General features: G+C 37.2%; 1 protein-coding gene across 2 annotated transcripts in view; it reads right to left on the bottom strand.

The window, feature by feature from the left end:
* The window catches only part of LOC107672425 (zinc finger protein neuro-d4-like), a 55,796-nt gene that overhangs the window by 26,983 nt on the left and 15,981 nt on the right, over positions 1–12,832 (bottom strand). For both annotated transcript variants that reach the window (XM_016465612.1, XM_016465615.1), the window contains exons 2-6: positions 11,276–11,305; positions 7,484–7,644; positions 7,277–7,384; positions 6,095–6,222; positions 1,153–1,242 (exon numbers count right to left, since the gene is read on the bottom strand). In XM_016465612.1, coding sequence (XP_016321098.1) covers positions 1,153–1,242; positions 6,095–6,222; positions 7,277–7,384; positions 7,484–7,644; positions 11,276–11,305 — 517 coding nt within the window. The remainder of the gene's footprint in view (positions 1–1,152; positions 1,243–6,094; positions 6,223–7,276; positions 7,385–7,483; positions 7,645–11,275; positions 11,306–12,832) is intronic.

The raw sequence follows: 12,832 nt of genomic DNA on the forward strand, positions 1-12,832 counted from the left end.
ATAGTTAATTAATTTAATTTGCTTTTAATTTGTAATTTTCATTTAATTTTGCTCCAGTTTCTGCATGGACAAGTATTGATTTATCATGTACATTTGTGTAAAATTCATCACATGCCATATTTAAATCCACATGCCACATCTTACTTCACTTGTGAACCTTGTATCTCAACAAAAACAGCAATTTTGTAAAGTCTTCCTTCTTCAGGCTGTGGTTATTTCATGCCTTGAATGCATTTCTGTACAGAACCACTTACGATTCCAGCCTTTCATGTATGTGGGGTTATAATTACAGATGAACTTAGCCATGTTTTCATTGTGTTATCATCACACATCAGGTGTTGTCTTTAAAGTGGTATTAAAGGAGGTTTTTCACGGCTGTTCGGAAGGAGCTGCTTTGAATCAACACAAAGCCAGTGGAATGCAATGATGAAAGCTACGCAGGGATCAAACCTGGAGATGTGCTAAACAGCCATAATGGATCAATGGCTGATGAGCTACAATGGCCAACTTTGTTCAGACAGCAGCCTTGAAGAAACAGGAATCCTAGATTAAACAAAGAATCTGGAGGGCTCACTGCAAACCTGTGATATAATAATACAAAACTTGGGTTGCGGATCTAATTGCTACCAAGAGCAGAGGTTCTCAAATGGTCAGTTGCAACCCAAAAACTTTAACATGTTTGATTTGACAGCAGGAAACAAAGCAATACTGAATGTAAATAATAAAATGTTTCTGACCATATAATACTGCATAGTTATGAGAGCAATATCACTTATCAACTTATCAACAAGAAATACATCGTCAAACTCTAGAAAATCCATCTAATCGCATCAAGAACATTAAAGGTACACAAATTTATGACCCAGACCTATATACTGTAGCGTCTGGACCAATCAAAAACATAATTTTTCATTTGATATAACAAATCAATTATTCATTAGATTAACAAACGTTCAAAGACCCCTCACCCAATAAACATACTGGGTGCCAAGTTGTCTGTGAACAGGGTTTTGGCTCAGCACTTGATTGCCAATGTTGAAATGAGTTCTGAAGCAAAACCAGTTGAGTCTTGTGAGTAATCAGCCTACAAAACTGTATGATTCATACTAATTAATTAGTGACTGCAGAACATGTTATAGCTGCATGTTTTACCCGTCCTTTGGTGCGATTCTTGCGTTTGGGAACATCCTCCTCCATCTCATCCATGTCCAGCTCGTGAGGAAAATCTCCCACCAGCAGCTTCTGTGACCACAAGATAAGACCAGCACGTATGAGTCAGCTGTACTGTATGAACAACACTAGAATGTCAAACAAACAGGAAAGACGAGTGGGAGAATAACAGACCCTAAGAAAAACCATATGGAAAATATGCTTTATATTAGTTAACAATAAACATTAGCTTGTAATGGTATTAAGCAATTCATGCAGGTTTACCCTGCAGACACAGGGTTAGAGCTGCTTTAAAAACACAATGTCATGTCCGATGTAGACATGGTATAACCCTAAGTATGAGAGATACTAAAGGTGCTGTCACACGTGTTTGGTGAAATTTCGTAGGTGAAATCCAGCCATTTCAAAAAGAAGACAAATTCGCTGCGTTGACCATCAGAAAGCTGCTTGGTTTGTGACTTTAGTTTGAGTTGTGCTTCATGCATTGCAACAGTATTTGCGATGTATGAACTGCGTTATTGGATTTCAATTGAAGTACAGGTGCATCTCAATAAATTAGAATGTCATGGAAAAGTTCATTTATTTCAGCCTTAGCTGTCTTTGTTCGAAATGATGTCAAACAAGTTCATTCTTCGATTTCACTTATATCGGAGTGTTAACTGTTTTTGTTCTCCAGTGTGTTCATGTTTGTACTTGTGTCTGCACCGAAGAAGATTTCCACAAACCACACCAACTTATTATGCAAGCGATAACATAATAGGTGGGTGTGGTTTGTGGCTTCGCTTTATTTGCACTGACCAACGGTAGTTCGAAAGTGTTTGCTAGCCAGAGCAATCTTTCCTGGCAAGCTGTTTCAAAATCCTGAAAACAAATATAATTTTGGCCTGTTTTTATTTTTGTTCGAAATAACATCACACTAGTTGATTCTTTGATTTCAATTTAAGGCTACGTTTACACTAGTGCGTTTTCATTTTAAAACGCATAACTTTTGCTACAGTTACGCCTGTCGTTTACACTACTTCGATATTTTCGGCCCACGTAGATGCGTCAGCTATCTAAATAATAGGGAATCTACCTATAAATATCTATGGTTGTACCTGCATGAATGGTCATGTGACATGCATTTTCGGTTGTGTAGTGTAGACGGAGATTGTTTCTGAAAGGCAGTGTAAACGACAGTGTAGACGAGGATCATTTTAAAACAGCGTTTTAAAATGAAAATGCACTAGTGTTAACGTAGCCTAAGTATGTAGGGGTCTTGGCTCTTTTTCTTCGAAATGACATCACACCAGCTCGTTCTTCTATTTCGACTGAAGTATATCAGAGCCTTAGCTATTTTTGTTCGAAATGATGTCATACTGTTTCTTTCTTTCATTTTAATTGAAGTGTATCAGGGCATTAGCTGTTTTTGTCCAAAATGACATCACACCAGTTCGTTCTTCGATGTAGCTTAAAGTGCCCCTATTATGCCATTTTTAAGGTTGCTAATATTGTTTTATGAGTCTCCTAAAACAGGTTTACATGCATGCAAGGTCAAAAAACACATTAAAATACTGTATCGATACACGGACGCCAAGTATCGATCTTTTTTTATACTATTTGGTAGAATAATAAAATAAATTTCTTTACAATCCACTAGATGGTGGTGTTGAGTTTTTTCTGGTGAGGTCAGCTGGGTCACCTTCAGCATGCAGTAAGTTAGTAAAATAAAGAGGGCGGCATCGCGGAAAGTTATCAGGAAAGCCCCGTCCGCGTTTAAATCGGATGTATGGACTTACTAATAGGGATGGGCGATACCACTTATTTTGTTTTCGATACGATACCGACATTTTTCAAGGCAGTATCGTCGATATCGATACCGATTCGATACTTCTGAACAGGAAATTTCTATGCAGTATAGGCCTACTTGTTCCGGTTTGCAGTAGCGCTACTGTGCTGTAACATGGTGTAGGCTAGTTCAGCTGTACTGGGCAACGCTGCTAAAATTATGCTACCTTCAGTGACGCTATGCTCTGCTCATATGCTGCTCTGATAATAATAGCTTTGTAGGACTATACATTATGTAGATAATTAGTCCAAACAAAAAACATATCTGATTCTGTTACATAGAAGTGAATAAAAATAATATATTGATATTTAATATTAAGGTAACACTTTTCAATAAGATGTTAGTTAATGAGAATACAGTTATTCACTGTTAGTTCATGTTAATTCAGAGTGCATTAACTGTTAACAAGCACAACTGTTGATTTTAATAATTCATTAGTAAATGTTGAAATTAACATGAACTAAGATTAATAAATGCTGAAGAACTATTTTTCATTCTTAGTTCATTATCTAAAGTAGTTAACATTAGTTAACTAATGTTAACTAATGAACCTTATTGTAAAGTGTTACCAATATTAATATAAATTCTGTCCATTTTTATTGTGTTACTTTCAGTAAAAGTGTGGTTATTTTATTGGCTTGTGTTTTTTTTAAATTCAGTATCGTTAAAATTGAGTTAAATTTAAAAAGTCTTACAAAATTACTTTATATTATTTAAAAAAAATAATAAATAATCATTACAAAGTAGTTTTGGTTTTCGGCCAAGCGCATCCATTTCCGTTTCGGCCCAGAATTTTCATTTTGGTGCATCCCTAGATGTAAGACTACATGTTTAATTTCATTTTATTTAGATTTAACAGTAATTTACTTTCAAATGCCCCAATTGCTGAAGGGTCTGCACAACTTTTTAGTACAATTTCAAGTTGCATTGTTCAAAATACCTGTAGTAGCACAGCAGTGCATACCTGTTTACATTTAATTAAGGTGGACTAGATTAGACTGTAATACAAATAGTTGAGTTTGCCAGGTGCATACAACATTTATGACAGGTTTTCATTAAAGTGTTGGTCAGTTTGTCTGCTTGACAATCCCATTTTGCACTGCAACAATAAAACCGAAGTGAGATAAACAAACTGAAAATTTTTTCTTTTTAGTTAAAACAGATGTTGTCAAAGTTTTCCTTTCGGGACATAATTTGAAGTTGGAAAAAGGTAATAAATTGCAATATATCGCAGAATATCGCAATATATTTAAAACCGCAATAATATTGTACCGTGACACAAGTATCGTGATAATATCGTATCGTGAGGCCTCTGGTGATTCCCACCCCTACTCTAAACCCCTCCTTTCCGTGAGCCCTCACTGCTGTGATTGGTCAGATGGCGCAGTCCTTTGTGATTGGTCCTGAGCCGTAAAGAGATTGGCTCTGGATTGGTCTACCATGTACAGTGTGTGTCGGAAACTAAACGCCCATTGCCATGACGGAATGACAGCCCTGGAGACTTGTCAATACATAGAAAGGATGGTATCGATTGTACCTTACCAATTTGAGCCGAAGTCTGATGATGAAACGGTTGAACTGATTCGCAAGCACGACTGGAGCAGGACGTTTCTCAGTGGTAAGTGTCAAGTGTTAACAAGTTTGGTCATTATAAGATGTGATAAAATAAATTTACTCTCACAGCGAAGGATACAGTGTCTTCTCAACATGATGTTAACCACACAGAAATTTACTTGGGCAAGTTGGCGATATAGAACGTGGGCAGACATTATGCAAATGTGTTCCTTCGTGACATAGAGCCGTAACAGAATAAGATTCTAATTCCTGACGACTCGTTTAGGCGATTGCGAGCCGACTCTTTTTTTTGATAGACAATTTATCGTGCACTGTCGGCTTCACAACTTTGCAGATAGTTTATGTTCACATACAGCTACATGACACACTGCATGAAAGGTAATATTCGAAAAGGCATAATAGGGGCACTTTAAAGTACATCAGGGCTTTAGCTGTTAGCCGTTTTTGTTCGAAATAGTGTCACACCAGCTAGTTCTTCGATTTCGTTTGAAGTATATTGTGGCCTTGCCGGTTTTTTTTTTCCTTCAAATGACATCACACCAGCTCGTTCTTCTGTTTCGCCTGGAGTATTTTGGGACATTGACTGTTTTTTTTTAAATGACATCATACTAGTTCGTTCTTCGATTTTGCTTGAAGTATATTGAGGCCTTAGCAGTTTTTTTTAAATGACGTCACACCAGTTTGTTCTTTGATTTCACTTGAAGTATATCAAGGCCTTAACTGTGATGATTGCCTAGCAAGTGCACAACTGTCAGCACACTCATAATATGTGGCTGTGGGAAGTGAACAGCGGTAGCAGGGAGGCGCACAGCTTTTTAACTCCTGCTGGGGCATGAGGCGAAGCAAGCAGCAGGATCACAGGTCCGCTCCCAGGGGACAAAGCGCTCTAAAGAGTGACTCTTAATTGAAGTGCTAATTGGTTAACTGTCCACCCCTGGGATAGATGTCACGTTGTGTGCAAAACAGTTAGGGTGGTGACACTAGTGACAGCTCCATCGACTGACAGGCAGGTTCATTAGGATCTATAAGCATTCACACGTCAACACGGTCAAATGTAAGTACCTGTAAACCCCGAGACGATGAAAAGGAGCAACCGCACTCCACAAAATCAATACAAAAACTTTGTCAAACATACTGACATAGACACACACACAATAACAAAAATACACTCACAAACATACACACTTTGTGGTTAACAAGGAAGTCTGCCAGTGGGGGCGTGTCAGCCCTGCAGGGATTTGTGTTACTGCCAAAAAGAGACACAAGTACTACAGAGAAGTCATAAGGGGAGAGAGAGGAAGGGAGAGGAAGACGGCAATAAAAAGCAGAAAGAAATGCTGAATGGAGTGGTGGGAAGAGCGTTTTGGGTACCAAAAACAACACATGGCAACAGTGTCTTAGTGTGTACTTTAGTGTGTACTTCAGGGCAGAGTGTGTAAAACCACTCTTTATCTAGTTAACTACTGAGTGGGAGCAAACCATTCTAGGGGGAGCAAACCACAGTTGAGGAATCTTTCTTACCTGGCATTCACTCATGGGTTCCTCCTCCTTTGTTTCAACCTTCTTATCCAGCAGTTCTCCACTGAGGAGTGACTCCAGAACGGGACCCTCAGGAACACCACCTTCCTTCTTTAGTGCTGCTTCATAGTCTGGACACACACCTCAAACAATTGTCACACCAAGACATTTCTAGTCAACTCATAAAAGACTAGGCCAGACAGTGTTTCTGTCATTTGTTTAAAGTCTTCAAGTAAAGAAAATTAACAAAGATTGCATGTAAAACCATAAGCGGTCTCACACAAAACCTGTAATTTGATGAGAATTTAGACACTTGTAGAAGCTGTAGCAAAGCAATGAATTCAATAAAAAACACTCTTGAAAAAACAATGTATCTTATGTATTTCTGTTCAAACTGTGTATTTACAAGATTACCCTGTTGAAAAAACGGCATATGCTGGTTCCCATTCTTTAATGTACAGGAAAGTACTATTTTTTTTATTCCTTCATCTAAGCATCTGCTCCTGCTCAGCTCATAACCAGCCCATGACCAACTAAGGACCAGCTTAAACCAGCTCAAACCAGCTATCATGCTTCAAAACATACCTAGCATATGCCGGTTTTTTCAACAGGGTTACACAACCCAGTGTCTTAAAAAAGGGTGTATTAAATTGATCAAAAGTGGCTGTAAATACATTTATAATGTTACAAAAATGGTTTCCACAAAAATATTACACAGCACAGCTGTTTACAACATTGATTAAAAAAAAAGTTTCTTCAGAAGCAAGTCAGCATATTAGAATAATTTCTGAAGGATCATGTGACACTTAAGAGTAATGGCTTGTAAAAATGTAGCTTTGACATCACATTAATAAATCACATTTTTAAATATATTAAAATATAAAACAGATATTTTAAATTTTGATAATATTTCACAAAATTACCATTTTACTGTATTTTTAATTTAAAAAAATACAGGCTTGGTGAGCATAAGAGACTTCTTTTAAAGATGTTTTAAAAAATCTATCTCATCCCAAACTTGTATTGGGGTCATTTGTTTAAAAATACAGACCAAATTAATACCAAAAGCTTCTGTTTTTCTTTAACTGATTATTTTAATCAATTATTTGTTTTATTAGGATCCCCCCAAAAACAACTAAAATGAATCAAAGATTTATGTTTGTCTTTCTCAATACCAACTCTCACCAATTTTAAACTCGATGGGTCCAAGACGTGGATCTTCTAAGATGTTTAACCGTCTCTTCTTTCTCCAGCAGCGTGCAGGATATGTATAGAGCTGCCCTGGAGCCACACCTGGGTTAAAAAAACCAGAGCCATGGTTTAAACATCCAAAACCTTGAGCTAACAACAAAATCACCAATGTAGTGTGATACACTGTACACATAAACACACCTGGCCCACGATGGGTCTTCTCCATCCATATGTAGCAGTTACTCTGTGCTACTCCTGTTTGGGAGTCAAGAAAGGGTAGGCGCATGGAGCGTTCAGCACAAAGTCGAGCATTATAACTGCGGCAGTGCTCGATGGCCTCGCGGTAAAACTCCTCACCAAGGCTGGAAACAATAAAAAAGGGGGAATGTCTAACAAGTATGTTTGATTTCAGTGCTCAAAAAACAGTATTTATTATTTAAAGTCCCTATGAAATCGAAATTTGTGTTTAATCCATGTGTTTGAAGCCATCTATATGCTAGTGAACACTTAAACGTTGACAAAATTCATATTTTAGCACATATACATTCCAAATTTACCATTTTTACCTCTTCTGGGAAATTAGAACAAAAAATATTGATGAGTCATGGTGCACTAAACAAAATTCTTTTCAAGTAACTTCAAGGGGTCTTTAAAATTTCACCCATCTATGCAGAGAACTCTTTGTACTGTCCTTCAGGAGGTAAATAAAATTCTTGGCTGGCATGTAATTGGGAAATATAAATCTCATTTCCAGCTCTGTTAAAGACATACTGCATGTGCATTGGAATATACTGTACAGAATCTCACTCAAGGGTAAAGAGCTCAGGTGTTAGGAACTGCAGCATGAGAACAGTGGTGTGCATTAATGGTCCATGTGGCAAAGAAGAGTGCACTCAACAGTTCTGTCCTCAAGAGTATGTTTGCATGCTCGAAACTGGTCAGGACAAAAGTACCGAACAGTGATTTTATTGCTGAGGCTGCACTCAGCAAACTGCTGCATTTGTAAAACAATTTTAACATCAGGAAAACACTCATGAATAAGTCAGTAGCAACTGTTATATATTGCTTTACAGATTAGTACATTTACATTCAAATTTGAATATATGAAAACATATGACTCAACGTTTAATGAGATTTGTTAAACTTTTGCAGGGGTGGATAGGAGGCTGCCTTGTGAAAAAGAAGTGCACTTGATTGAATCACATACTAAAAGTACTAGTGTACTTGAAATCTTAAAAGTTATTTAAAAAGAAAACGGTAATTGCGTATAATATTAATGAAACAAATGGCCACTTAATTGTACTTAAAGAGAGTACACTTTCTAAAAAGTGTGCTTTGTACATTAATAATTTCAAAAGTTTTACTTTAAAGTACATTTTAATTCATTATGTTTTAATATTTTATTCGGGCAGTACATTTTATCCAGAATTCAAGGACAATAAAAGTAATTATGAAATTATATATAAAGATGTAAGTGAATCAAAAAACATTTTAAAGTTAAACTAATTGCATTTAATATAAATTTAAACTATAATACATTTCATTTCATTGCAATTAACATCCAATGAAGTGTCTGAAAACATGATATTCAGCTCACATGTTAAGTATGTTATTATTTTTTCGATAATAATTACTCTTTTTAAAAGTATGCAAAAGTGTATTCTTCTTCGCAAAGTCTCCTTCACTGCAAACACAGTTATGTAGGAAACACTGCAGTTACAGAGTATAGCAATCATTATTTATCAGTGCAAAATGCCAACTGACCAATCATAAGCAAGTATTTCAGAGTGAGTCATGTAATGTTTGGCAATGTCATAAATCAAAGTGTTATTGAATTTAGTCCAGATATTCTTTTGATTCTGCTCTAGTTTATTCAGTATTTAAGTTTTTCTGTATTTTCTCTCCCATTGTTAACACAAGGAAAGATCAAAAGTGCAGAAATAATTGGGAGATGTTTAAAAAGTCCTGACAATACTCTCCTTAACCCTGCACTCCCGCGGTTGCCTTTTCTTCTGTCCTTCTTTGTGCAAACCAAACTGAATAAACTCCCTTCTATGTTATAAGCTATTGTAAAAATTAGCCCTATGGAAGTACTGGTGAGTTTTGGGACACAGTCCCCGGTTTCTGATGCGTCATCGTTTGTTTCATTGTAATCAAAAGCACCAGTCTGCAAACCGGAGTGAGAAATGAAGGAAAACTGCATCATGCAACAATGACCGCATCCCTGAAACAAGCCTGATAACAAATTGACAGAGGCTTCAGGTGATGTTGATGATGTAAGTGTAAAACCATTGTGATTGGTGAACTCATCCATGTCACCTTGTGGGGGAATGATGAAGAGCCCTGTGGCTCAAGACTAACAACGCAGTCGGGCTGAAATAAATAACCCTCATTTCTCCAAACAAAATGGCGGCCAGAGCAAAACAACACATTTTCTACCTAATTTAGTCCATGTTTGATTTTGGGGGCCACATCCTGTTCATTCGATTGGCTGGATTGGCTGGAATCAATCCTCAACATGTGGGTTGAAAATCACAAAGTGTGCAGGGGCAGTAAATTACAGTGCATCGAATGTCATGTGCTCAGGTCCACCAGAGGGGAAATATTAAGTCCTGTGGTGAAGTGCTGTGGGCTCCATTTAAACACCTCTACACTCAGCAAATACTCAGTCTGCGCTAAATCTCACACAATGAACCAGGCAATATCTAAAGGTCAGCGAGCGAGTGAAAAACAAAGTTTGGCGTCTCTGTGATTATGTGAGAAATTGTTCTTCAGAGAAAGTCCTTGTCAAATGAGCTTTCAAGACTTCTGTTTTCGAGCAATTTCTGAAAGGCTTTCCGATTGGAGTTTGAATGTTTTAAACAGAATACTCTAAAATGGGCCTCTCCAACAGGCGAAAAGAGTTGCGCGCAAAACAGCAGTTCCCTCACCGACTTCCTGAATTGGTGAGATAAGGTGGCTTCTCTGTATGGCAAAGCTTGTATTCGTATCCCACGAGCACAATGAAAAAGTGATCAATTAGATCAGAAAAATATGAAGCCTTGCACATGACATGTGGAAGAAAAAAATAGATATTGTTGCCACAAATTAAGAATTTGTTCCTTTACCCTTATGTCGTTTCAAACCTGTATGACTTTCTTTGTTCTGTGGAGCACAAAAGAAGATATTTTGAAGAATGCTGGTAAACAAATAGTTTTGGATCCCATTGATTTCCATTATATTTTTTGACCATCCAATGTAAGTCAATGGAAACCAAAGCTGTTTGGTTACCAACACTTTTCAAGGTATCTTCTTTTTTATTATGAAGAAGAAACAAAGTCATAGAGGTTGGCTTTACATGAGGGTGAGTAAATGATGACAGAAATTTCATTTTTGGGTGGACTATTCCTCTAATTGGTTTTGTAGCCAAGTTGTAATTTAGTTAAAGGGGTCATATGATGCGATTTCAAGTTTTCCTTTCCTGTGTGTGAGTGCGCGAGCGAGCGAGCGAGAGAGAGAGAGAGAGAGAAAGAGAGAGAGAGCACGAGAGAGAGAGAGCGAGAGAGAGAGAGCGAGAGAGAGCGAGCGAGAGAGAGAGACAGGGTCACATCACAGTGGAGTCAGCTGTCTTAACCGTGGCTGCCACAATTAGTGATAGTTTTGTCCATGATTTAACTAAAACAAGGAATTCTAAATTTGTGGCCACAATATCTTTAAAACTGTATCTTGAAAATAGATTTGCGAATATGTGAATGTCAAATGCATGCTGCATAGTCAACCCTGCCACAAGGGGCACTATAGCATGCATTAGCAAATATTATTAATTAATTTGTTACATTTATATAGCGCTTTTTTTGGGTACTCAAAGCACTTTGCATGTAAGGGGGGAATCTCCTCAACCTCCATCAATGTGCAGCATCCACCCAATAGTAAATGTGACTGTATCTGTGCTTTGGGTATGATATGCACCAGTGAGGAGTAGGAAGATCTGTGCATTGGATTTAACAAGCATACCTGTTCTTTATGACAGTTCCACTTGATTGCCTAGAAAGAGAAGGAAAAGACAGAAACAGACATGAGCAGATGCAGACAATATCTGATTACAGGCTAATAAGTTGGATTTCTATTAATTTCAAACCATTATAAATTAACAGAAAAATTAATTATGAAGAACAGACAAAGCCTCTTAACCGTGGTCAAGCAATACATGTTTTTCCGATGCCAATATTTAAGAACAAGATGACCTACAGTAGAGCAATATAATGCTGATATATAGATAATACAATTTAAAGAGATAGTTCAACCAAAAAATGAAAATTCTCATGTCGTTCAAAACCTGTATTTCTTACCTTTTTTTTTTCGGTCGAACACAAATGGAAATATTTTGAAGAATTTTTCTACTGTTTTTGCCCAAAGCAACACTGGATTCCATTTACTTTCATTATATGAAAAAAATAAAAGATATTATAAAATCTTCTTATGAAGAAAAAAAGAAAGTCATACAGGTTTGGAACACCATGAGTAAATTACTGAATTTTCAATTTTGGATGAATTACCCCTTTAATCACAGCAAAGGAGATACAAAATTAAATAAACAGAATAATTACTCAAAAGTTATTACAAAATTTTAAAAACAGAATATGTTTATTTTCTACTGACAAGGCTTTCGGAAGACTTTGGAACAGACACACTTCTGTTAATTGACCAAGCATGCCGATGGTGATAATTTCAAAAAGACCAAATACCAGCTGATTAATTGGCCTGGCTGATATCTGGGTCTGAAACTAGGATCTGGATACCTTGACTGTGTTTTCTGATTTGCCACACGAACAGCATGAGGCAGCAGCGTGCTGCAGTTTTACAGCTGAAAGGAAAAGCAGTTACAAGAATAGCAAACGGAAAACACGTTTTATTGCCTCTTTAACTACATTACCGAGAGATGCATTATTTGCAGTCATTGTATTCACGCTATACGAGAGCTCCAAAAACATTAGGTATCTTGGAAGAAGGCTGACAGAATGGAGAAATGGGTGAGGTTAGCTAATATAAGAAAAATCAATAAGAGGAAGCAAAAGCCTGAAGCAACCCAACCAGAGTTTGGCTTGTGTGCAGGCAGAGTCGGCCAGGAATGGCATCCACGGGGAAAAGTGTGTATGCCAGTGTGCCACGAGGAAGCGCTCTCACTTCTTTGTGTGTAAAACTATGCTTAGAGGGAGTGAAAGGTCAGAGAGTGTGTGTGTATGTGTGTTTATGTACGCGGTTGTGTGTGTGAATTCGATTTTAGCCTTCAGATAGTTGATGCTGAGTGTTATGATCTCACTTTGATCTAACTGACCAATGAGACAACATAGCAGGAGGAAAAATGCACATAGTTTGGTGCCCATTTCTTAATCATACAATACATTTTGTACATGATATAATGGTACAGCAATACAGTGACGCTTGAATATCTACCATGGTAGCACCATGAATTTGTTTAACAACTCTACAGTTCAGAATGTGCAGATACTTTTTGTTGGTTAATCCAGTAAAAGATACACACATGTAGTTTTATGGTGGGCACTTTTCATC

This window comes from Sinocyclocheilus anshuiensis, unplaced genomic scaffold (assembly GCF_001515605.1).
Source record: "Sinocyclocheilus anshuiensis isolate Anshui unplaced genomic scaffold, SAMN03320099.WGS_v1.1 scaffold144, whole genome shotgun sequence".
NCBI lineage: Eukaryota > Metazoa > Chordata > Actinopteri > Cypriniformes > Cyprinidae > Sinocyclocheilus > Sinocyclocheilus anshuiensis.